This window comes from Leptopilina heterotoma, unplaced genomic scaffold (genome assembly GCF_015476425.1).
Source record: "Leptopilina heterotoma isolate Lh14 unplaced genomic scaffold, ASM1547642v1 Lhet_24, whole genome shotgun sequence".
Taxonomy (NCBI): domain Eukaryota; kingdom Metazoa; phylum Arthropoda; class Insecta; order Hymenoptera; family Figitidae; genus Leptopilina; species Leptopilina heterotoma.
Window position 1 is genome coordinate 4,139,783 of NW_025110956.1, and position 24,204 is coordinate 4,163,986.

The following is a 24,204-nucleotide window of genomic DNA, read 5'->3' on the forward strand; positions in this document are numbered from 1 at the left end:
AAATTTTGACCCCCCCCCCTCCCCATGTAATACACTGCAACATACATTAGCGCCATTTTTTCTGCTGTACATAACAAATAGCTAGACGCCCCCCCTCCCCTTTATAATGTTACGTAATTTGTGAACGCTCCCTAAAAGAGAGAAAAAAATGTTGAAATTTAAGAAGCTAAATGCCATAAAAAAGAAGGAAAAATGTTAAATTTTAAGAAATTCGGTTTTTTCAAATTTTGATAATTTCCGATAATATTAGATTTTTTACCGAAGAGTCGAGACTATTTAATAAGTAAAGTATATTCCAAGAGGCTAAAAATAATAAAGCTAAATGCCATAAAAAAGAATGAATAATGTTGAATTTTAAGAAATTCGCATTTTCGAATTTTTAATAATTTTCGATATTTTTAGATTTTTTACCAAAGAGTCGAGACTATTTAATAAGTAAAGTATTTTTCAAGAGCCCAAAAATAATGAAGCTAAATCCTATAACAGAGAGAAAAAATGTTGGATTTTAAGAAATTCGCATTTTTGAATTTTTAATAATTTTCGATAATTTTACATTTTTTACCAAAGATTCGAGACTACTTAATACATAAAGAATGACCCGAGAGCCCAAAAATAGTGAAGCTAAATGCCATAAAAAAGCAGGAAAAATGTTGAAGTTTAAGAAAATCGGTTTTTTCAAATTTTGATAATTTCCGATAATATTAGATTTTTTACCGAAGAGTCGGGACTATTTAATATGTAAAGTATTTTCCAAGAGCCTAAAAATAATGAAGTTAAATGCCATAAAAAAGAATGAATAATGTTGAATTTTAAGAAATTCGCATTTTCGAATTTTTAATAATTTTCGATATTTTTAGATTTTTTACCAAAGAGTCGAGACAATTTAAAATGTAAAGTATTTTCCAAGAGCCCAAAAATAATGAAGCTAAGTACCATAAAAGAGAGAAAAAATGTTGAATTTTAAGAAATTCTCATTTTTAAATTCTTAATAATTTTGGATAATTTTAGATTTTTTACCAAAGATTCGATACCATTTAATAAGTAAAGTATTTTCCAAGAGCCCAAAAATAATGAAGCTAAATCCCATAAAAGAGAGAAAAAATGTTGAAGTTTAAGAAATTCGCATTTTTGAATTTTTAATAATTTTTTATAATTTTAGACTTTTTACCAAAGAGTCGAGACAATTTAAAATGTAAAGTATTTTCCAAGACCCCAAAAATAATGAAGCTAAATCCTATAAAAGAGAGAAAAAATGTTGAATTCTAAGAAATTCGCATTTTTGAATTTTTAATAATTTTGGATAATTTTAGACTTTTTACCAAAAAGTCGACACTATTTAATATGTAAAGTTTTTTCCAAGAGCTAAAAAATAATGAAGCTCAATCCCATGAAAGAGAGCAAAAATTATGAATTTTAAGAAATTCGCATTTTTGAATTTTTAATAATTTTAGATACTTTTAGATTTTTTTTACCAAAGAGTCGAGACTACTTAATAAGTAAAGAATGACTAGAGAGCCCAAAAATAATGAAGCTAAATCCCATGAAAGAGTGAAAAAAATGTTGAATTTTATGAAATTCGATTTTTATATTCTTTCCTTTAGATTTTTCATACACTCTCTCTCTCTCGATCAAGTATATTTTGGTTTATTTGTAATATCAACACACACACACAATAATAGATAAATAGCTAAAACTCGATTGCTTTTATATTGGCCACAAAAAAGGGGGGTTTTATTCAATTTGAAAAAGTAGAGGTGATTCTCACTTTGTACTACTACTACGTACAGAAAGTTTTTCAATTGAGTTGTTGTTGTTGTGAACATAGGGAAAAGAAAAGGTCAATTGTGTTATTAGAAAACTAAAGTAAGAAGAAATTTTGCAAAAATATTTTACAATATATTAATTATAAAATCGTATACATTAATTTGTTTGTAAACAATGTTATATATTTATAGAATCAATTTTATAAATAAATTGTTTTTATTGTTTATGAAAACAGAGTAGCATTGTAAAAAAGTAATAATTCTTATTATAATATTTATAATTATTGATATAATAATAAGAATTAATTTAATTGAATAAAAGGAATAATTTCTCTTTCCAATCTAAACACGTGCACGCAACATTATTAGGTTATATTATCTTCTATATATAATTATTATAATGTATATTTTTTTACTTACATATATGGCGCTCTCTCTCTCTTTGTGCTTACACACACGTGTCACAATCACCACAATTCTCTATTTTCTCAAAATTTTTTTTTTTATTTTTTTTCAATTTTCTATTTTCTCAATTCAATTCTCTATTTTGTACTATTACACACTGTGTAGTGACGAATATATCGAAACGTTGATTTTAAAAATGTTATCGATATCTTTGTCACGATATTTTAACGTTTCGATAATTCAATAATAACAACACAACTATTACTAAATAAGTGTAAACTCTAAATGCTTATAATCTTTTATTTTTTAATAACTTTGCCCATATTTTAATTTTTATGATAATTATTATCCATCTAATAAGTAAAAAAAAATATCATTCTTGTCGTGTTTACACTAAAACAATATTATTTTTTTTAAAAGGCTTTAATTTTATTTTAGTTGTTAAATAATAAGGGAATCATTATGTGTTTTAACTATATTTGTTTAAAAACAATAGTTATTTTGTGTTTCGCGATTGAATGCAACCAGACTTGCATCACTGTATTTCTGAACTTGTGTATACTACTTATTGATGATAAGTTACCAACCACACACGAGTGCAGATAATTGTGTACTTTGATGATAATTTACCACTACCTCACACGAGTGCAGATAATGCTGTATTTTGATGATAAGTTACACGAGTGCAGATAATTCTGCCGTGTGTATTTTACTATCATCATACAAAACATTGATTACAAGTTACTACCACGGTGCCGTGTGTCTTTTTTTTGAAACACAAGCTCTACACATTATTATTATCAAGTTGAATTATTCATTTAGTACAACACACACACGAAAATATTATTGTTCAAACAAGATTGTAACGCATCACACGTTTTAAATATTTCTCTCTCTCTCTCTCAAATGAGACACACACACACTCGCTTTTTGCAACACTAATCGTCGTGTTTTTGTAATTTATTTATCAAAAAAACACGACGACAAAGTTTAAATTATCACAAGTAATTTTACCGTTCTTCACTTATCCATGATAACTTATCATGTACCGACTGCCGTTCTTCACTTATCCATGATAAGTTACCACTACCTCACACGAGTGCAGATAAATTAAAGACGTGTGTATTTTTTTCAACGACGATTATAATTTCTAATTACAGATGGTGTTAGCGTGTGCAATAATTCAATTCTTTCTTATTATAATTTGCTATAATAAGAAAGAATTGAATTATTATTTGCAAATAAAATGGGGATAGAAATAAATAATATTAATTCTTTCTTATTAATTACATTTTATTTAATTTGTTCTGTTCATTTTACAAATGAAAATAATAATTCAATTATTTTCGTTTTGATGATAATGTTGATGTTGATGCTACTACTCATTCACACACACACACATCATTCATTCATTTAATTTTTGTAAATTTAAATTTACCTCACATTCATTCAACACACTATACGTTTCATAGAGGCTACGCAATCTCTCGCCATCCACAGATTTATTGTTAAATTTTTCATACATATACGTCACATTATCCTCGTAGTTTTCTGTAAATTGACCAGGATAATTGTGACGTAGTACATTAATCAATAAATTTGTGGGTACTCGATTTGCATAGCCAAAATATGACTCTGTCATGCAAATCAAGTTCATCGTAATCTGGATTGTGAAATAATTTGTAATAATCCTTGGGAATGATTGGATCATTTAAATAATTCATCATTTTTTCCCATGGATTATTCCATTTCTTTCTACACAATCCAGGATTACAAATGACATTGACGCATGACAGAGTCAAACGTACTTTTGCATCATTCTCATCAACATTATCAACATTATCATCATTATTAACATTAATAATGTAAGAAGAAGAAGATGTTGATGAATTGACTATTGGAAATTCATCAACGGTAGTGGTGTGGGCAGCAGTAGCAGCAGCAGCACTATCATTTATTCTCTTCAATACAATTCGCACTTCCTCTCGTATGAGGGCAATTTTTTGTTGAAATCTTTTTTCCTCCTCCTCATCCACTTTGAGAAGACTACTGCTCCTGCTTCTGCTTCTTCTTCTTCCCCCTCCTCCTCTTCCTAATCTCAATTCCTCTTCTCCGTATAATGAGAAGGAATCTGATAATGAGGAAATGGAATTTGAGGAAATTGATTTCCTCAATTGTTGAAATTCGAACAATAAATCTTCTTCCTCATTATCCTTTGGAAATTAAATTTCCAAAGGAATTTCAATACTCGCATTTGGCCACCAGGACTTTAAATTGCGTATAATTCTGTTGAATTCCCCAGATTTTTTCTCTTGTAGCAAATTTCTGTAAAACAAAAAAAGTTGAATTCTCCAATTTCAATTAGATTTTATTTTATTCATATATTTGTAAAATTGAATTTGTAAATTTTTATAAATATAAAATTTTCATCTTTTCAGCTAGTATTTTTTTTTTTTTTTTGATTAATAATTTATCATTAATCATCAAAATCCATCTCTTTCTCTCTCTCTCTATCTCTTAATTACTCATCATTCACCTAACCCTAAAAATTCATGCACTATAAAATTTAAAATTTTCAAATTCTATACTCACATTTCCAATGTGGAATATGGAAATTCCGGAAAAATTATTTCCTTATTAATATTTCCCATCATTTTTTGTTTCTTTTTTTTGTTTTTTTTTCAAATTTCTATTATAGATTTTTATTATCAATTTATATGTTCAATTTTTCTTTTCTTTCAACTTTTTTGCATTAATCACAATTTATAATCAACTACAATTTCTTTTATTAATATCCATTTTCAAAAATTCAATTCTCTCATTTCTCATTTGACATTCATTCATATATGTGACGCTCCACGAGAAAAGGGACCTTATGACTTACAGACGAGTTTTGCAGGAAAGGCATTTAAAGTGGAACCACTCTCATTGGTCAAGACGTTCCATTGAAAGTCAGCCCCACTACTCACTACACATTGATAGTTATCCATGTTACACGAAGCGCACGAGTTGTTCGTACATAACCTGTGTAGTTGTGTTAGAAAGTAGAGGGGCTGATTTTCTAAACATCCGGGTGTAAACACTCAAAAGGTTCATTTTTAAACATTGATAACAAAAAAACCTGTAAGTAAAAATTATTTTTGCCTTTTGTATATGAAAGAGCAACTCAAAAAGTACAGAATGATATAAATAACTCAAAATTAATTTTTTTGCAGCTAAGGTCCCTTTTCTCGTGGAGCGTCACATATTATTTTCTACACCAATCAAAGTAGATTCTCTCTTTCTCTCTTTCTCTCAATCACTCACTCACTCTTTCTTTCTTTCTTTCTTTCACACTTACTCTCTTTCTCTCACGATAATATATATAGATACATGATTTTTTTTTTGGTACAAGAAAAAGAAATTGTAAACGACAAATTTTCCGTGAAAATTCGCCCCAATTTTTTTTTAGGGTGAAAAAAATTGGCGGAAAGTATAAATACAGATATTCTACATTTGTATAAATTATTTTTTTTCCTATTTATATTTCAAATTTATTGTTAATCTTTATTTTTATTATTGTATTTTGTTTTTGATAATTTAGAATTAAAAACTTTTTTTTGGTAATTACAAAAAAATTAAAAAAATTATTTGTGAATAATCATTTTGAAAAATATTGACTTTTATAAAATAAATCTTAAAGTATAGTGTGTGTGACGAGAAAAGTAGGGGAGGAGGATGTGGTATATAATGGATATATGAGATGTGAGGAAATATTTAAGAAGAAGAAGGATAAAAAGAATAAGGATAAATAGAATAAAAAGGTGAGGAACACAAAAAAGGCATGAGATGATAATAATTTTTTTACATATATTTTTATCATCGAAATGATATTAAAAATTTTTTGAAAAAACGAGATTGGAATAGTATGCTAAAAAAAACAAACAATTGTCATTTAAATGAAAAGGCAAAGTTTTTTGTTTTCAAATAATTTAAAAATATAATTTTTATTTTCCAATTTCCTTCTCCTCTTTTTACAACATTTTTTAAAAAATTTTTTAATCATTCTCTCATTCAGTTAAATTTAAATTTATTATCCTCTTATACACTCTTGAGAAAGAGTAACTTGACAGTCTTCGTAAATGACCAACAACAACATCATTGTAATGTTGGTAGGAGCTGATTGCTTCTGTTACATTATGCAATGAAAATTGCTCACCAAAATTCCATTGCATTACGTTTAACAACATATGCAATGGAACTCGGTTAATGTAACAAAAGTCTATCATTATTTGATTTAAATAATAATCATTTTCGACATTTGTGAGTGCTTTTTTGAATATTGATGGAATTTCATTTACATCAATATTCAAATAATTCCAAATGTCGAGAATTGGATTATTATTTAAATCAAATTTTCTCCTACCAACATTAGGGATCAACGCTACAATCCCAGCATTTCTCCTCAATGATGCTGTTGCTGCCGTCGAGTCATCATGGTCGTCGTCGTCGTTGTCGTATGTCCTCCTCATTCCAAATTTGCAACAATAATTTCCCCCCCCCCACAATTTCAACGAAATCTTTATTAAAATTTTTTACACCACTTATTGTTGTCAATCCTTCTACTGGTAAATTAGAATTTTGTGAGAGAATGGTGTGCATTGGCAGCCATTCTTGTAGACGTGCACACCATTCCTCAACGATGAATTCGTTTGCATTTACCAGTAAATCACTGTAACAAAAAAAAGTAGAAAAATTAAATTTTATTGTCTACAATTGTGTAAAATTATGAAAGAAATTATTTTAAAAAATTTCTTTTTTTTAAATATAATACTTGCATTTCTTTTCTGCTGAAATCAAATAGTGGAATAATATTCCTCTCGCCAATGTAAATTTCTGCAGCTGCCATTCTTTTTTGAATTTTTATTCAAGTTTTTTCCTTCTTCTTCTTCTTCTTCTTCTTCTTCTTCTTCTTCTTCTTCTTCTTCTTCTTCTTCTTCTTCTTCTTCTTCTTCTTCTTCTTCTTCTTCTTCTTCTTCTTCTTCTTCTTCTTCTTCTTCTTCTTCTTCTTCTTCTTCTTCTTCTTCTCTTCTTCTTCTTCTTCTTCTTCTCTTCTTCTTCTTCTTCTTCTTCTTTCTTCTTCTTCTTCTTCTTCTTCTTCTTCTTCTTCTTCTTCTTCTTCTTCTTCTTCTTCTTCTTCTTCTTCTTCTTCTTCTTCTTCTTCTTCTTCTTCTTCTTCTTCTTCTTCTTCTTCTTCTTCTTCTTCTTCTTCTTCTTCTTCTTCTTCTTCTTCTTCTTCTTCTTCTTCTTCTTCTTCTTCTTCTTCTTCTTCTTCTTCTTCTTCTTCTTCTTCTTCTTCTTCTTCTTCTTCTTCTTCTCGGCAACGGCTTTCTTAGTCTTGGCTGGCACGGCATTCTTCGGAGAAGTTACTTTATTGGCCTTTGTTACGACAAATTTTAGTTTTTGCGGCAGTCTTGATCTTGGGCTTAACTTTGACATTGCTCTCAGCCTTGGTGACGTTCAACTTGAAGGAACATACAGCGCAACGACAAAAAGTGTTGAATAACTTGATGATGCTTTCAACTCAAGTGTTCATACAGTAATGAACACATTCCCCTACGCTCGTCGACATAGTAATACGCACGGACGGTGAAGAAAGGCCCCAGTGCTCGTTGGCTTTCTCTCGTTAAAATTATTCTCGGTAACTTTTGTACAGTATTGAAAATTTTGTACAATTTTTTTTTATAATTATTTGCTCTTCCCCATTTGCAAATAGATCAAATTGCAATTATATAATTATTCTATTTTTTTAATATTAACAAAAACATAACAATAATGCAGTATAGTTGAAAGTATTGTTAAAAATAGTTATTTTCGGAATTTCTGTAGTAGAAATATCAATTTTTTGCTATTTGCAAAAAAAAAAAATTAAAATTGACTGTTCCAAAGAGTAAAAAAAAAAAACCGTTGGAATTTGTTTTTTTTTTTAATGTTTAATGTAGTTAAAAGAACCAATTCTTACTAGCTTTTTGATAATTTATTTCTATGGTGGTGAGAAACATTTATTTTTATAACTTAAAAAGTCATAAAATTAACAATTTTTAATGTTATTTTTATTATATGAAAATAGTAAGTTTAAATTTTTTAAAACTAGTAAAAAATTGATAATTTTACTACAGAAATTTTGAAAATAACTATTTTCAAAAGTACTTTTAACTATTGCTCAATTGTTAAGTCATTTAAAATCATATATTGGCTATATTTCAACTAAGTCCTTGAGATTAAAAAATTAGTTACTGCAACTGAACGGAGTAGTTACTATGACTGAATATAAAAAGAATGTCCTCAGGTACAATGTAAAATTTTTTTATTTTTTTGACTAGCAACTTTAAAACATGAAAGTAAAAAAAATGTAGAACCAAAAATATATTAATTTTTTTGCCTTCGTTTGTAGAAATACCAATATATATATATATATATATATATATTTTTGAATAAGAATTCAAAAATAATTCTCACGTAAAAACATTTTTTGGCCCTGAAAAGGGCCGATTGATAATTTTTTTTTCTTCTTTTTAAATATTTTTATAATAATTAAACAAATTCTCCAAAAATACGACGAGTTACTTCCAAGTCCTTCGTCATGATGGAGATTTTGTTTTCGTTGATGACGAAAGAAATACTTCTTTCATAAAGACTTACGAGGTAGTTCTCGCTTCCATACTGGAGGGCCATCAAAGCAGTGTTGTCAAATTGAATATCAGTCTTAATAGACTGTATTATTTGACGGATCAAAGGTTGGAAGGGCAGTTTGTCAATAATGATTTGGGTACTATTCTGATGTCGAAAAATATCACTTAGAGCGACTGTTCCCGGTGTGCAGCTATGGGGCTTCTTCATAATACCAGTTGCAGGCGCGCTCTTCTTCACATCGTTGGTACCAAGTTGTTTCCTAGGTGATATACCACCGGTGTATTTACGGGCGGTTTGTTTCACATGAGCCATTTCTTCGACGTGACGAGTACAAGGGAGAAATGAATAATAATGCTTACGAATGAAAAAACGCACATATTTATACGTTTCAGAAGCACATGCAACGATTAGTCAGAGAGAAGGGGAAACTAACAGCCTGATTGGTCGGTCAAATGGTGGAGGGGATGAGTGAAAGTAGACATTTAATAAAACTGAATACTTTCACCGCCTCAGTATCATTCCGAGCTTGTTCTCCTACATTACGTTAAAAAAGAAATTAAAAATAATTATTATTTTGATAAACATTATTATGATGAAAAAAAATAAAGCAATCTGCCCTTTTCAGGGCCAACAAATAATTTTACGTTTAAATTATTTTTTCAATTCATTTATAATAATTAATAATAATCATAATAGATTTATAGATGAATTTTTTGGCAGAATTTTCTAAATTCTATAAATAGTTTTAGTAAAATTATAAATAATTGTGAATAAGGTTACTTTTAAAAAATTTAATTCTTTGAAATCTGAAATCCAAATATTTGTAAACTAATAAAAAAATGCAGATGTACTACTTTTCTGTAAACAGAAAATAAATATTTCAATAATAATTTAAAATTTATATTAAAAGGAAATTTTAAGTCATTGAAAAAAAAAAAAAACCATAGCCGTATGAGCTATGAATTATTTTAGACTTGAATAATATTAAAAATATTTATGTTTGAGATACAAAGAAATTCTTTCGTAAAAAAAAATTGATGGCCCTGAAAAGGGCCGATTGTTTTCAACCATCGACTAAGAATTTTATTTAACTTAAAATTCTTGGCAACACTTTTTGTCACGGGCTTCCTCGCCTTGGGTGCCGCAAACTTATTGGTGTTCTTCTTCTTCTTCTTCTTCTTCATCATCATCATCTTTTTCTTCTCCATCTTCTTCTTCATCATCATATTCTTCTTCTTCATCATCTTCTTTATTTTGGTTTTGATTTTGATTTACTCAATTTGATAAAATTAAAAAAAAAATTAAAAAAAAAATTTTCACTTTTTAAAACAATTTTTAATAGTATTTTTATAAAACCACAAACCACACTCCACTACTCATAATTGTTTTCTTCATCAATCACTATCATCGCTACTGTCGTCACTATTGGAGAATTCTAAAATTCTCCGACGTCCAGGACAAATTTTTAAACTTTTAACACTTTCCGGTTGATGACGAGGACGAGAGGGACCAGCAATTGGCAGACGTTCGAGTACAACAAAGAGCTGCATAGCAAATTGAATTGCTATTGGTACTCGAGTTGTTGCAGGTGCTGCTGCTGCAGGTGTTGTAGGTGTTGTAGGTGCTGCTGTTGCTGAAAGTGTTGTAGGTGTTGTAGGTGCTGCTGTTGCTGAAGGTGTTGTAGGTGCTGCTGTTGTAGGTGTTGTAGGTGTTGTAAGTGTTGTAAGCGTTAGAGGTGCTGTAGGTGCTGTAGGTGTTGTAAGTGTTTGTTCAGCCAATATTGGTGTGGCAGCAGCAGCAGCAGCAGGAATTGCTGGTGGGGCCTCTGGTGGTTGTGGTTGTTGCGGCCGTTCTCCAATAATGCTCAAAGCCTTGTATTGACGAGTTACATTCAATAATGCATTGTCATAAGGCTGAATAGTGTTCTGTGGATTATTGGAGCAGCATTGTTGGTATTCTTCCATGGTTTCTGGCAACACCTTTGCTAATGTACGCAATCTACGATGATTGCGTACAGCATTGGTTTGCTCATTGTACTTATTTACCGACAATTCTGAACCCATCGCAGACAGTTCCTTGTAGCATAAGCTACTTAGAACTTTTGGAGTTTTCTTTTTAAAGTAATCCAACTCGTTTTTTGTTAGAATAAAATGGATCTGAAACAAAAAAAACAAACAAACAAAGAAAAGATTAAAAATCAAGTTTGAAATTAATTGAAATTAATTAATCAATTTTTTTTTTATTTCTTTTCAACAAATTTTTTTTTAAATTTAAATTTTTAAAAATACTTGCCTCTAAAGGAACTCTGTTTGGAATATTATCCTCCTCAACAATTGGCAGCTGTTGTTGTTGCTGCTGCTGCGGTTGTTGTTGTTGCTGCTGCGGCTGTTGTTGTTGTTGAGGAGGATCGTCTGCGATGGTAACGGCATGGGTGACATTGGCATAATGACCTTGTTGTTGCTCGACCAACACGGGAGGTTGAGCATGGTGATTATTTGCTGCAGTGATCATCACTGAATGATCTGTATTGATCGAATTTCTTTCCATTGGATTTGGTGAAAAATCTAATGATAAGACACCATTACCCAATAGAGTGGCAAATAATCGCCAAATTTGTCCATCTTTCCAAGAGGTCAGGCATCCGAAATTTACATTTTGACAAAAGTGCGGCAGTCTATTTGTCGTTGTCGTCTTCCCCAAAAGAAAAGGTACAAAACCGTTGATGTTAAGTCTATTATTTCTAGGAACATTTGTGTTTTCTAAATTTATAATTAAACTTTTCATCTCTGTCGCAAGCTTAGAAACGTCAATACGGTGTTTATCTGCAAGAAATATTTTTTTGCAAATATCACAGTTATGACATTGCCAATTTGGATCCAAGGATTTTTCTGCAAGAGGATCAAAATGTTTAATTATAAATTTATATCGACATTGCTGTTGATTTTCACAGTATCCTAGTAATAACAGCATTTCTTTTATATATTTATCTTTAATTTCCCGACTATACGTGTAAACACCAATGAATAATTTCATTTTTGTAAAGATATCCTCGTAGTGGTAAAATAAAATGCAATCACCCGGAATGTTATCGCGACCAACTCTTCCCGTCTCTTGGCAATAATTTGCCAGAGAATTGGAAACGGTGGTGTTGATGACAAATCGGGTGTCTGATTTATCAATACCCATACCTAATGCTATTGTCGCGCACAAAACCTGAATACGATTCTCCTTCAACTGAAGAAAAATCTCATTCTTGTCTTGTTTCGACAATTTTGCATGGTACCGTTCGCACGAATAGCCATTATCCCTTAGTAATTTACAGTATAGTTCGGTATCTTCAATCTTCCCACAATGAATGATACCCGATTCCCCATCATTATATTTTGTTCTCATCAAACGGATAATTTCTCCTCCCCTCTTTTCTTTGCTCTTGATGTTGAAATTTAGCGAATATTTTAAATTCGCCCTATACAAATCTGCAAACAACCTATATTCATTTACAAAAAAATTAAAAAAAAAAATTAAAATTTTTTATTATTATTATTAATAAAAAAGAAGGATGAGAAAAAAACATTCTTTTTTCTTTCATTTTTTTTTCAAAATTAAAAATTTCGGAAATTTATCCAAGGAATTTATTGAAAAATGATATGAAATAATTAATGACATTTAAAATGAACCAATATAGGCTAAAATTACATTTTTTAGATATTTTCTACTTTATTTCCTTCATTTTTCCTTCAATTAAAAAAAAAAGAAAGAAAAGTTATCAAAAAAAAACTTACACCATGCAATTTTGGTCGAGTTCCAATGTTGTTTGTAAAATGGGAATTTCATCACGTGTGATTGTTGCTGAAAAGCCGCAAATTTGGATTCGAGAAAAATACGTTTTTAAATATTGTAAACTGACATAAGAATCTCTGAATGTACATCCCTAACCCAACATGCAATGGATTTCATCAATAATTACACGCGATAATTTTCCCCAGTCATATGCCTTCCGCAATTGATCCAACACTTTTTGATTATTGAATAATTTCTCTGGCGTTATAAATATAAAATCAATTTCGTTGATTTTATCCTCCGTTGTAAAAATGTAGACTATTACAATTTGAGGAAACAAATTAATATTTAAAATGGAAGAAATGATTTTTTAAACTTTTTATAAAAATATAATTACTTACGTGCAACTTTTGTAGATAATTATCTTGATCTTCTATAAGAGCAAGTAATAGAGAAATTATGATTGCTGTACGTTTATTAGTAGTATGAGCACCATTGTCATCATAATTCTCCAGGTATGTGGGAAATTGAAAACATAATGATCTGCCACCTCCCGTTGGCATGACATATAGTCCATCATTACCATTTGAAATATTGGTAATGATTTCCACTTGGGGCCCTCTAAATTTATTCAAGTGGAATTTGTTTTTCAATTTCTGAATCCACAATTGTTGCGCCATTGCGATTTTACTTGCTGCTTATACTAAAAATAAAAGAAGAAAAAATTTTTTAGACATTTCAAAATTTTTAAAATTAAATGTTGCAATTGAAGAATTAACAATTAAAGATAATTAAAAAGAAACTGGCTGAAAAAGAAGGAAAGAAGGAAAGAAAAGAAAAAAGAGAGAAAGATAAATTGACAATAAAATTGATTATGTCAAATATTTTATAAATTGATTTTTTTTTTCATTGAACGTGAGCGAAATGAAAGGTAAATTTTTTTTACTTTTGCGCGCTCATCATGGTATATTTTACAAATTTATATTGTTGATAATAATCATTTCTAAAAAAAAGGAAAAATTTAATCATCTCTCTTTTTTTTATTCATGAGAGTAAATTAAAGGGCAAAAGTAAAAAAGTGCACCTTTCCTTTTTTACACTCTTTTGTTTTAACTTTTTTTTTTTTTAATTTTACATTGTTCGTAATGTTTCAATTTTTTAAATTGAAACAAAAAATTCATCATAAAAAACAAAAAGAAAGAAAGAAGGAAAGGAGGAAAGAAAAAAAATTTTCCTTTTTTTTTTAATTTCAAAATATTTACAAATTTGTCCAAGGAATTTTTTCATTTAAATTTCAAAATGAAGGCCAATGTTTTAATTGAAAAATGGATCATGGGTTTAATTGAAACGTGTTAAAATTTCAAATTTCCCAAACACCCGCTTTTTGAAATTGCAACATTCAAGGATTTACAAAATTTACTAAACCAACTAAACTAACTATACTAATTAATCAACTAATTAATAAAATAAACTATCCAAGTAAGCCAACTAAATCAAGCAACTAAACAACCAACTTATTTGTACACAATAATTTATTGTGTCATCTTCGTGTTTACTTTTTATCAGGGACCGTCACGAAGCAAAGGTATCGTGTCGGTATCGTGTCACGATACGATAGGATTCTACCACATATTTACAAAAAAGATTGTTCACTTTTTAAATAGTTTATAATATTATTTTTAATAAACCACAAATCACACTCCACTACTCGTCATTGTTTTTGTCATCATTAATCGCTACTATCACTGTCATCATTGGAGAATTGTAAAATTCTCCGACGTTCAGGAGAAACCTTTTCACTTTTATTTTGCTGCTGATGACGAGAACGAGAGGGACCAGCAATTGGCACACGTTCGAGTACAACAAAGGGCTGCATAGCAGATGGAATTGCTATTGGTACTCGAACAATAGATGGTGCTATAGACCCTGATGTTGATGCTTTTGCAGATGTTGATGCTTCTGCAGATGCTGATGCTTCTGCAGATCCTGATGCTGGTGGTAATCATCCAACCGCTGTTGATGCAGCAACAGTAATTGCTAGTGGAAGCCGTGATAGTTGTGGTTGTTGCGGCCGTTGTCCAATAATGCTCATAGCTTTATAACGACGAGTTACATTTAATAATGAACCATCATAAGGTTGAAGCGTGCTTTGAGGGTTATTGGAGTAGCATTGTTCGTATTCTTCCATTGTTTCTGGAAGCACCTTTGATAGTGTACACAATTTACGATGATTGCGTACAACATAGGTTTGAACATTGAACTCATCTACGGACAATGCTGCACCCATCGCAGACAGATCTTTGTAGCATAAGCTACTTAAAACTTTTGGAGAGTTTGCCTTGAAATATTCCATCTCGTTTCTAGTGATGAAAAGATGCACCTGGAAAAGAAGGTGAAAAACAAGTGAGAAATAAAAAATTTTTTCAAACATTACAAATAAACTTTTTTTTCTCTCCTTTCTTTAATTTTGAATCGTTAATTAATGTTTGATAATGTTTTTTCAAACGACCAGACAAAAACGACTTTATCGACTTGATGGTCCGATTTTCCAATAGCTGAAACATGAAAAAAAGAAGAAAAAAAATAATTTTTATAAATCTTTTCATCAATTTCAATTAAATGTAATTAAAAAGAAAAAGAAGAAGAAGAAGAAAAAAGAAAAAATTTAAACTTACGGAAGAGAGGACAGTGAGGTGTGGTTTCGATATTTTTACCTCATTCTCCATGAGGAAATATTTAAAGATTTTCAAAATTTCCCCGGGCTCAAATATCCTCGCGTTCTTCTTGATGTTCGCTTCGTTTCTCACCTTCCTTCTCTTCTTGATGATGTTCATTTTCTTATTGAAATGTTTCATTGGAAATCGGACTCCATTTTAAAAAAAAAAGTGGACACCTTCAACCAAGCTGGCAGTAAATTTTTTCAAGTCGTTTTTGTCGTAATAGTCGAATTTTTTCTCATCATCGGTATTGTCATCGTCGTCGTCACTGTCTTTGTGTGTGTGTTTGTGTTTAAAAATGTGTTCGTCGTCTGTAGTAATGTCAGTGTCGTTAATTGCGGTAAAATAACTGTCATCACTGTCGTCGTCAGTCTCGTCTTTTTGTTTGATTCTAATGTTTTTGTTGTCTGTGTCAGTATCGTCACTGTCGTCATCAATAATATTGTTTTTTGTCATTTTAATTTTTTTTCTGTGTATGTCATTGTCACTGTCATTGTCTGTCTTCCGTTTTCTGTCCGTCGATGGCCCCGCAATTTCATCTCCTTCTCCTTTCATTGAGCTTTTTGGCACCAATTTTTGGAGATAGAAGGAATAGAATTTCTGAAATTAAAAAACAAGAAATTGTGAAATTTAAAAAAGAAAATTAGAATTGAAGATTAAAGAGAGTAAGAGTAAGAATAAGAATAAGAGTAAAAATAAAAGTAAAAATAAAAATAGAAATAAGAGTAAAAATAAGAATAAGAATAAAAATAAGATTAAAATTAAAAATATAAGATGGAGAATAGGAATAATATTAAAAAAGAAAAAGCACTAAATGAATATTGAAAAATGAAAAAAGCAAATAATTAAAGAATATAATAAATTAATAAATTAATTTTACTTTTGTTCATGTCATTGTCATTTCTCTTGCGTTTTCTGTTCGTCGTCTGTGTGGTCGATGGCCCCGCAAATTGCTCTTCTTCTTTACTTTATATGGGCTATTTGGCACCAATTCTTGTAAATAAAAAGAGAAGAAGAAAAAAGGAAAAAAATTTCAACTTACGCGAGAGAGGGCAGTGAGGTGTGGTTTCGATATTTTCACCTCATTCTCCATGAGGAAATAATTGAATATTTTCAAAATTTCCCCGGGCTCAAATATCCTCGCGTTCTTCCTGACGTATGCATCACTTTTCACCTTCCTTCTCTTCTCCATCTTGTTCGTTTTTTTATGTAACATTTCCATTGGAAAACGAATTTCTTCCGAATAATAAAAATCGACACCCTCCACAAGTCTGGATGTAAATTTTTTCAAATCGTTTTTGTCATAAAAATCGATTTTTTCGTCTTCTTCGGTAATGTCAGTATCGTCATCGTCGTTACTGTCACTATCACTGTCACGTCTGGTTTTTTTTTTTTAAACTTGTTCGTCATCTGTGGTAGAGTCACTGTCGTCGATTTCTGTGAAGAAACTGTCATCACTGTCGTCGTCAGTTGTGTCTTTGTGTGCGATTTTAATGTGTTTGTTTTCTGTGTCTGTGTCAGTGTCGTCCGTGTCATCGTCAATAATATTATTTTTTTTTATTTTAATTTTTTTTCTGTCACTGTCATTGTCACTGTCATTGTCTGTCTTCCGTTTTCTGTCCGTCGATGGCCCCGCAATTTCATCTCCTTCTCCTTTCATTGGGCTTTTTGGCACCAATTTTTGGAGATAGAAGGAATAGAATTTCTGAAATTAAAAAACAAGAAATTGTGAAATTTAAAAAGGAAAATTAGAATGGAAGATTAAAGAGAGTAAGAGTAAGAATAAGAGTAAAAATAAAAGTAAAAATAAAAGTAAAAATAAAAATAGAAATAAGAGTAAAAATAAGAATAAGAATAAAAATAAGATTAAAATTAAAAATATAAGATGGAGAATAGGAATAATATTAAAAAAGAAAAAGCACTAAATGAATATTGAAAAATGAAAAAAGCAAATAATTAAAGAATATAATAAATTAATAAATTAATTTTACTTTTGTTCATGCCATTGTCATTTCTCTTGCGTTTTCTGTTCGTCGTCTGTGTGGTCGATGGCCCCGCAAATTGCTTTTCTTCTTTACTTTATATGGGCTATTTGGCACCAATTCTTGTAAATAAAAAGAGAAGAAGAAAAAAGGAAAAAAATTTCAACTTACGCGAGAGAGGGCAGTGAGGTGTGGCTTGGATATTTTTACCTCATTCTCCATGAGGAAATAATTGAATATTTTCAAAATTTCCCCGGGCTCAAATATCCTCGCGTTCTTCTTGAAGTACGCTTCGTTTCTCACCTTCCTTCTCTTCTTGATGATGTTAATTTTCTTATTGAAATTTTTCATTGGAAATCGGACTCCATTTTTAAAAAAAAGTCGACACCTTCATCCAAGCTGGCAGTAAATTTTTTCAAGTCGATTTTGTCGTAATAGTCGAATTTTTTCTCATCATCGGTATTGTCATCGTCGTCGTCACTGTCGTCACTGTCTTTGTGTGTGTGCTTGTGTTTAAAAATGTGTTCCTCGTCTGTAGTAGTGTCAGTGTCGTTAATTTCGGTAAAATAACTGTCATCACTGTCGTCGTCAGTCTCGTTTTTTTGTTTGATTCTAATGTTTTTGTTGTCTGTGTCAGTATCGTCACTGTCGTCATGAATAATATTGTTTTTTGTCATTTTAATTTTTTTTCTGTGTATGTCATTGTCACTGTCAGTTTCCGTCTTGCGTTTTTTGTCCGTCGATGGCCCCGCAATCTCATCTCCTTCTCCTTTTATTGGACTTTTTGGCACCAATTTTTGAAGATAGAAGGAATAGAATTTCTGAAATGAAGAAAAAAAAATGGTGAAATTAAAAAAAGAATTGGAATTGAAGATTAAAAAGAGTAAGAGTAAGAGTAAGAAAGAGAGAGAAAGAAGAGAGAAAAATCAATAGACAATAAAATTCATAATGTCAAATATTTTATATATAGTTAATTTTATTTTAATTTCTTTAAACGTGAGCGAAATGAAAGGTAACCCTTTTTTACTTTTGCCCTCATCATTTGTGCGCTCATCATGGCATATTTTACAAGTTTATATTGTTAATAATAATCATTTCCAAAAAAGTCAAAAACAACAGTAATGAAAGAAAGGTACCCTTTTTTACTTTTGCCCTTTAATTTACTCTCGGTAACAAAGAAAAAAGAGAAATGATTAAATTTTTTTTTCTTTTTTTTCAATTTTAAAAATTTTACATTTTTCGTAAGGTTTCAATTTTTTTATTACTCTATGTAATTTATAATGTATATTCTGAGCTAAACACTTTTTTATATAAACAAAACTTTTTTATTCTTGTTTTCATTTCAAAAAGTAAGTTTTCCTTTTTTAAAAACACAATAATTAGTCTAGGCATATGGAAATGAACGCACACACAGAAATAGAATATTCAAAATAATAAGAGAGAGAGAGAAAGAGAATAAAATAGATTAAGAGAAATGTTAAAAAGTGTAAAAAGAAGAAAGAAAAAACACAAGATAATGTGTGAATAATGTAATCAATTGCGTACAGCATTGGTTTGCTCATTGTACTTATTTACCGACAATACTGAACCCATCGCAGATAGTTCCTTGTAGCATAAGCTACTTAGAACTTTTGGAGTTTTCTTTTTAAAGTATTCCAACTCGTTCTTTGTTAGAATAAAATGGATCTGAAACAAAAAAAACAAGCAAACAAAGAAAAGATTAAAAATCAAGTTTGAAATTAATTGAAATGAATTAATCAATTTTTTTTTTTCATTTCTTTCCAACAAATTTTGTTTTAAATTTAAATTTTTAAAAATACTTGCCTCTAAACGACCTCCATTTGGAATATTATCCTCCTCAACAATTTGCGGCTGTTGTTGTTGTTGTTGTTGCTGCTGCTGTTGTTGTTGCGGTTGTTGTTGAGGAGGATCGTCTGCGATGGTAACTGCCCGGGTGACATTGGCAATATGACTTTGCTCGACCAACACGGGAGGTTGAGCATTGTGATGATTTGCTGCAGTGATCATCACTGAATGATTTTTATTGATCGAATTTCTTTTCATTGGGTCTGGTGAAAAATCTAATGATAAGACACCTAAACCCAATAGATTGGCAAATAATCGCCAAATTTGTCCATCTTTCCAAGAGGTGAGACATCCGAAATTTTCATTTTGATAAAAGTGCGGCAGTCTGTTTGTCGTTGTCGTCTTCCCCAAAAGAAAAGGTACAAAATCGTTGATGTTAAGTCTCTTATTTCTAGGAACATTTGTGTTTTCCAAATTTATAATTAAACTTTTCATGTCTGTTGCAAGCTTAGAAATGTCAATACGGTGTTTATGTGCAAGAAATATATTTCTGCAAATATCACAGTTACGACATTGCCAATTTGGATCCAAAGATTTTTCTGCAAGAGGATCAAAATGTTTAATTATAAATTTATATCGACATTGCTGTTGATTTTCACAGTATCCTAGTAATAACAGCATTTCTTTTATATATTTTTCTTTCATTTCCTGAGTATACGAGCCATCACTAATGAATAACTTCATTTTTGCAAAGATATCCTTGTAGTGGTAAAATAAAATGCAATCACCCGGAATGTTGTCGCGACCAACTCTTCCCGTCTCTTGGCAATAATTTGCCAGAGAATTGGAAACTGTGGTGTTGATGACACATCGGGTGTCTGATTTATCAATACCCATACCTAATGCTATTGTCGCGCACAAAACCTGAATACGATTCTCCTTCCATCGAAGGAAAATCTCATTCTTGTCTTGTTTCGACAATTTTGCATGGTACCGTTCACAAGAAATTTCATTCATTCTTAGTAATTCTTTGTAATATTCGGTATCTTCAATTGTCCCACAATAAATAATTCCCGATTCCCCATCATTATAATTTCTTTTGATCAAACGGATAATTTCTTTTACTTTTTTTTTTTTACTCTTGATGTTGAAATTTAGCGAATATTTTAAATTCGCTCTATACAAATCTGCAAAAAACCTATATTTGTTTCAAAAAAAAATTAAAAAAAAAAACAAAAAAGAAGGGAAAAAAAGATTAAAAATTTTTATTATCATTATTAATAAAAAAAAAAAGAATAGGAAAAAAAATTTTTTTTATATTTAATTTTTTTTTTTTAAATTAAAAATTTTGGAAATTTATCAATGGAATTTTTTCATTCAAGTTGCATTAGAAAGATAATGTTTCGCTTGAAAAATGGTTATTGGGTCATTGACACGTTAAAATTAAATTTTCAACATGAAAAAAATACTTGAAAAAAAAAAAAGAAAAAATTTTTTAATTTCTCTTTCCTTTTTTTTTTTTAATTTCATTGACAAGCGTTAAAATTATAAATTTTTATAATTAAAAAAAAAGAAAAGAGAAATTAAAAAATTTTTTTTTTCAAAAATTTTTTCTTTTCTTTTTTTTTCAAGTATTTTTTTCATGTTGAAAATTTAATTTTAACGTGTCAATGACCCAATAACCATTTTTCAAGCGAAACATTATCTTTCTAATGCAACTTGAATGAAAAAATTCCATTGATAAATTTCCAAAATTTTTAATTTTAAAAAAATTAAATGTAGAAGAATTGGGAAGTAAAAGTTTTTTAGAAAAACAAATTAATAAAGAAATGACTCAATTTTTAAAGAAACATGATGTAATTACTCATGGTTTTATAACTCCAGATACATTAATAGAAATATTAGATAATCCTCTAACGAAACAATCGCAATTATTTAAGTCAACTTTTGGTGTACTTATTGGTTTACATGGTGTCTCTCAAAAATTTTCAAAAGAATTGAAAGAAATTTTAAAAGAATTTATAATAAAAAATATCCAATATTGGCCAAATTATTATTTTCTTGAGAATTTGTCGAAAGAAAATTATTCTTTTTTTCAAGTTATTGAACCAATGAACATTAATCAAACCTTTAGTTCATCTTTTGAATTGTCAACATTACCATTATTAGCGTCATCATCATCATCGTCATCATCGTCGTTAATAAAAAAAAATTCAACAACTTCTCATGTTATTGAAAATAAATCTTTCTTTTCAAAAATTAAAGTAGACGACAATGAAAATAAAATTTTTTTAAACGATTTTGAAAAATTCACTTTTATTGATTTTGAAACAACTGATTTAAAGTACAAAGAAATAGTAGAACTTTGTTTATATACTGTGACAAAAAGAAATTTCATTAATTTAAGGCAATATTTAAAAACAAATTTGAAAATAAATAATTATGAAAAAATTAAAATTAACGATATCACAGAAATGTTAGACATAAATAAAATCAAGTTAGTATTTAAATCAGACGTACAAATAACAGCTAAGGCTAGTAAAATTAATGGAATTTCAAACACGTCACTAAATTCTTATAATAAATTTTCAAAAGAAACTTGTTCTTTATTAAATAATTATTTAAATAATGATCAATCTTCAACACTTATTATTGGTTTCAATAGTAATGAATTTGATTTACCTATATTGAAACGTAATTTTAATGAATACAACATCAACTTAAAATCAAATTTATTTTCATTAGATGTTTTGAAAATTGTTGAAAAAAATAAAAGTAATTTAAAATTAGTAAATGAAGAAATATTAAATTTAAGTAAAGTAAATTTAAAATTTATTTCAAAACAATTGTTTGATAGTTCTCCAACTTCAAGTTCAAATTTCATTAAAAAAACATTTATTCACGATGAAGAAATGGATTGTTTGCAAACGTATTGTGTTCTAGCATCATTAAACGATGATATTTTAAATCAATTAAATAAAAATATTATAAATGTTGATAAAATAAATTCATTACCTAGTATTGAAGAATTGAAAGTTATTAAAAATATGCAAAAAATTGAAGACGATGATGACAGTGATGACGAACCTACAATTGATTTTTTGAAATTATTAAAAATTAAACATATTAAAAGAAAAGAGTATTTAGATTTTTCAAAATTTGAAACAATAACTTTTTTAAATATCAATAACAAAAATAATATTAATAAGAAAATAAATTTTCAAATGTCAAATTCACAATTAGAAACATCATCGCAATCAACATGTTCAACACAATCATCATCATCATTGTCAGTTGAAAATTCTTTTTCTACAAATTATGAATTATTTCTTGAAGAGGAAATTAAAAACTTAACATCATTAACTATAAGTAAATTAAAAATGAATAATTTTTTGAATTCTTTAGAAGAAAGTAATTTGAAACAATCCATCATTGATTATTACAAATTAAATGAAAATTACATTTCACCCACTTTATTTACTCAAAGTAAAATTTTCAATAATTTAAATTTTAAAGAAAAAATGTATTCTTCAAAAATACCAAGATTGGATGAAGAAATTATTTTATCTGTTGTACAAAATGAGAATGTTTTAAATAATTTTGAAAATAATTTGATTAAATTGAATGAAAAATCATTAAATTTATTCAAAGAATTTGTGTTAAATAATAATACAGAGGGAAATAATTTAATTGTCGTTACAAAGGAATCATTGGAATTTTTTGAAATTAATGATTTATTCAATATTTTAAATTTAGAATTTAAATCAATTATTAATTTGACAAATGTTTTAAATGAAATTATTGATAGTAATTTAACAATAATGAATACTCACACAACAGAAATGATAAAGTTTATAAAAAAATTTTCCGACAATGAAATTATTTCTTCAAAAAATTTAATTGAAATTTTTACATTTCTTTCTATTAACTTTCAGTCACAGGTTTTAAAAGATATTAATTACTTGAAGCAGTAATTTTCCTCTCAATATTAAGTTATAATGACAATTTGAAAAATGAAAACGTTTAGTAATTTAAAAATTCATTTGTGGATGTTATTTCGATATAAATAACGTAATAAAAGTGTACTTGACGACGAAATTAATCAAATTAAGATTAATAATGTAAATATCGTGTAAATAGATTTCGAATACGTTTAGTAATTTAAGAATTGAATTGAGAATGTTATTTCGATATAAATAACAATATATAATATGCGAAATGAAAATATATGGAGAAAAAGAGAGGTTCTTTAAATTATATTTCACCCATTGCGAAGGAGAAGTATGATTGTTTATTATATAACGATCATTATAATCATATTGGAAATAAGAATTTAATTATCGTTTATATTGTTTTCTAAAACGTCAAGTAATTAGAAAATTGATTTGAAAATGTTATTTCGATATAAATAACAAATTAAATGTATGCGAAATGAAAGTAAACAATTCTGACGACGAATGATGTTTGTTTGTTTATTATATGGCGACGAAATTAATCACATTAAGATTAAAAATGTAAATATCGTGTAAATAGATTTCGAATACGTTTAGTAATTTAAGAATTGATTTGACAATGTTATTTCGATATAAATAACAATATATAATATGCGAAATGAAAATATATGGAGAAAAAGAGAGTTTCTTTAAATTATATTTCACCCATTGCGAAGGAGAAGTATGATTGTTTATTATATGACGATTATTATAATCATATTGGAAATAAAAATTTAATTATCGTTTATATTGTTTTCTAAAACGTCAAGTAATTAGAAAATTGATTTGAAAATGTTATTTCGATATAAATAACAAATTAAAAGTATGCGAAATGAAAGTAAACAATTCTGACGACAAATAATGTTTGTTTGTTTATTATATGACGACGAAATTAATCAAATTAAGATTAATAATGTAAATATCGTGTACATAGATTTCGAAAACGTTTAGTTTGAACTTTCGACTTTCGACTTTTGGACTACTTTGAACTTTTTTCATAATGTACTTCAGAGTAATCCCAAAAATTGTTCTAAGAGTAACATCGACTTGTTTTGAGTTTAATAAATGTATTGGGTTTACTCGCGAA

General features: G+C 28.8%; 4 protein-coding genes across 7 annotated transcripts in view; all 4 read right to left on the reverse strand.

The window, feature by feature from the left end:
- The window catches only part of LOC122503032 (protein PTHB1), a 96,496-nt gene extending 93,997 nt beyond the window's left edge, over nt 1–2,499 (reverse strand). For both annotated transcript variants that reach the window (XM_043613436.1, XM_043613433.1), the window contains exon 1: nt 2,184–2,499. The gene's annotated coding sequence lies outside the window, so the exon portion shown is untranslated. The remainder of the gene's footprint in view (nt 1–2,183) is intronic.
- Nucleotides 2,500–8,740: 6,241 nt separating this feature from the next.
- Nucleotides 8,741–9,438, reverse strand: LOC122503035 (histone H3-like). Its single transcript, XM_043613440.1, has one exon. It carries the CDS (start codon nt 9,150–9,152, stop codon nt 8,742–8,744), a length of 411 nt encoding a protein of 136 aa, XP_043469375.1. The 5' UTR covers nt 9,153–9,438; the 3' UTR covers nt 8,741.
- A 551-nt stretch (nt 9,439–9,989) lies between these two features.
- On the reverse strand, nt 9,990–13,300 carry LOC122503004. Its single transcript, XM_043613385.1, has 5 exons — nt 13,022–13,300; nt 12,623–12,771; nt 11,265–12,327; nt 10,243–10,996; nt 9,990–10,087 (listed from the first exon to the last, which is right to left on the reverse strand). Exons 1-5 carry the CDS (start codon nt 13,298–13,300, stop codon nt 9,990–9,992), a joined length of 2,343 nt encoding a protein of 780 aa, XP_043469320.1.
- A 1,617-nt stretch (nt 13,301–14,917) lies between these two features.
- LOC122503034 (pheromone-processing carboxypeptidase KEX1-like) lies at nt 14,918–19,040 on the reverse strand. 3 transcript variants are annotated; one of them, XR_006301699.1, is made up of 5 exons: nt 18,895–19,040; nt 17,329–18,140; nt 16,380–17,042; nt 15,296–15,937; nt 14,918–15,175 (listed from the first exon to the last, which is right to left on the reverse strand). XR_006301699.1 is itself a non-coding variant. In XM_043613438.1 (2 exons), the coding sequence occupies exons 1-2, from the start codon at nt 18,910–18,912 to the stop codon at nt 17,667–17,669; spliced, it is 492 nt and encodes a 163-aa protein (XP_043469373.1). In that variant the 5' UTR covers nt 18,913–19,040; the 3' UTR covers nt 17,288–17,666. The 3 variants fall into 3 exon arrangements, 1 of the variants encoding a protein (XP_043469373.1); XR_006301700.1 differs by lacking the exons at nt 14,918–15,175; nt 15,296–15,937 and having other exon boundaries at nt 16,156–17,042; XM_043613438.1 differs by lacking the exons at nt 14,918–15,175; nt 15,296–15,937; nt 16,380–17,042 and having other exon boundaries at nt 17,288–18,140.
- Between the last annotated feature and the right edge of the window lie 5,164 nt (nt 19,041–24,204).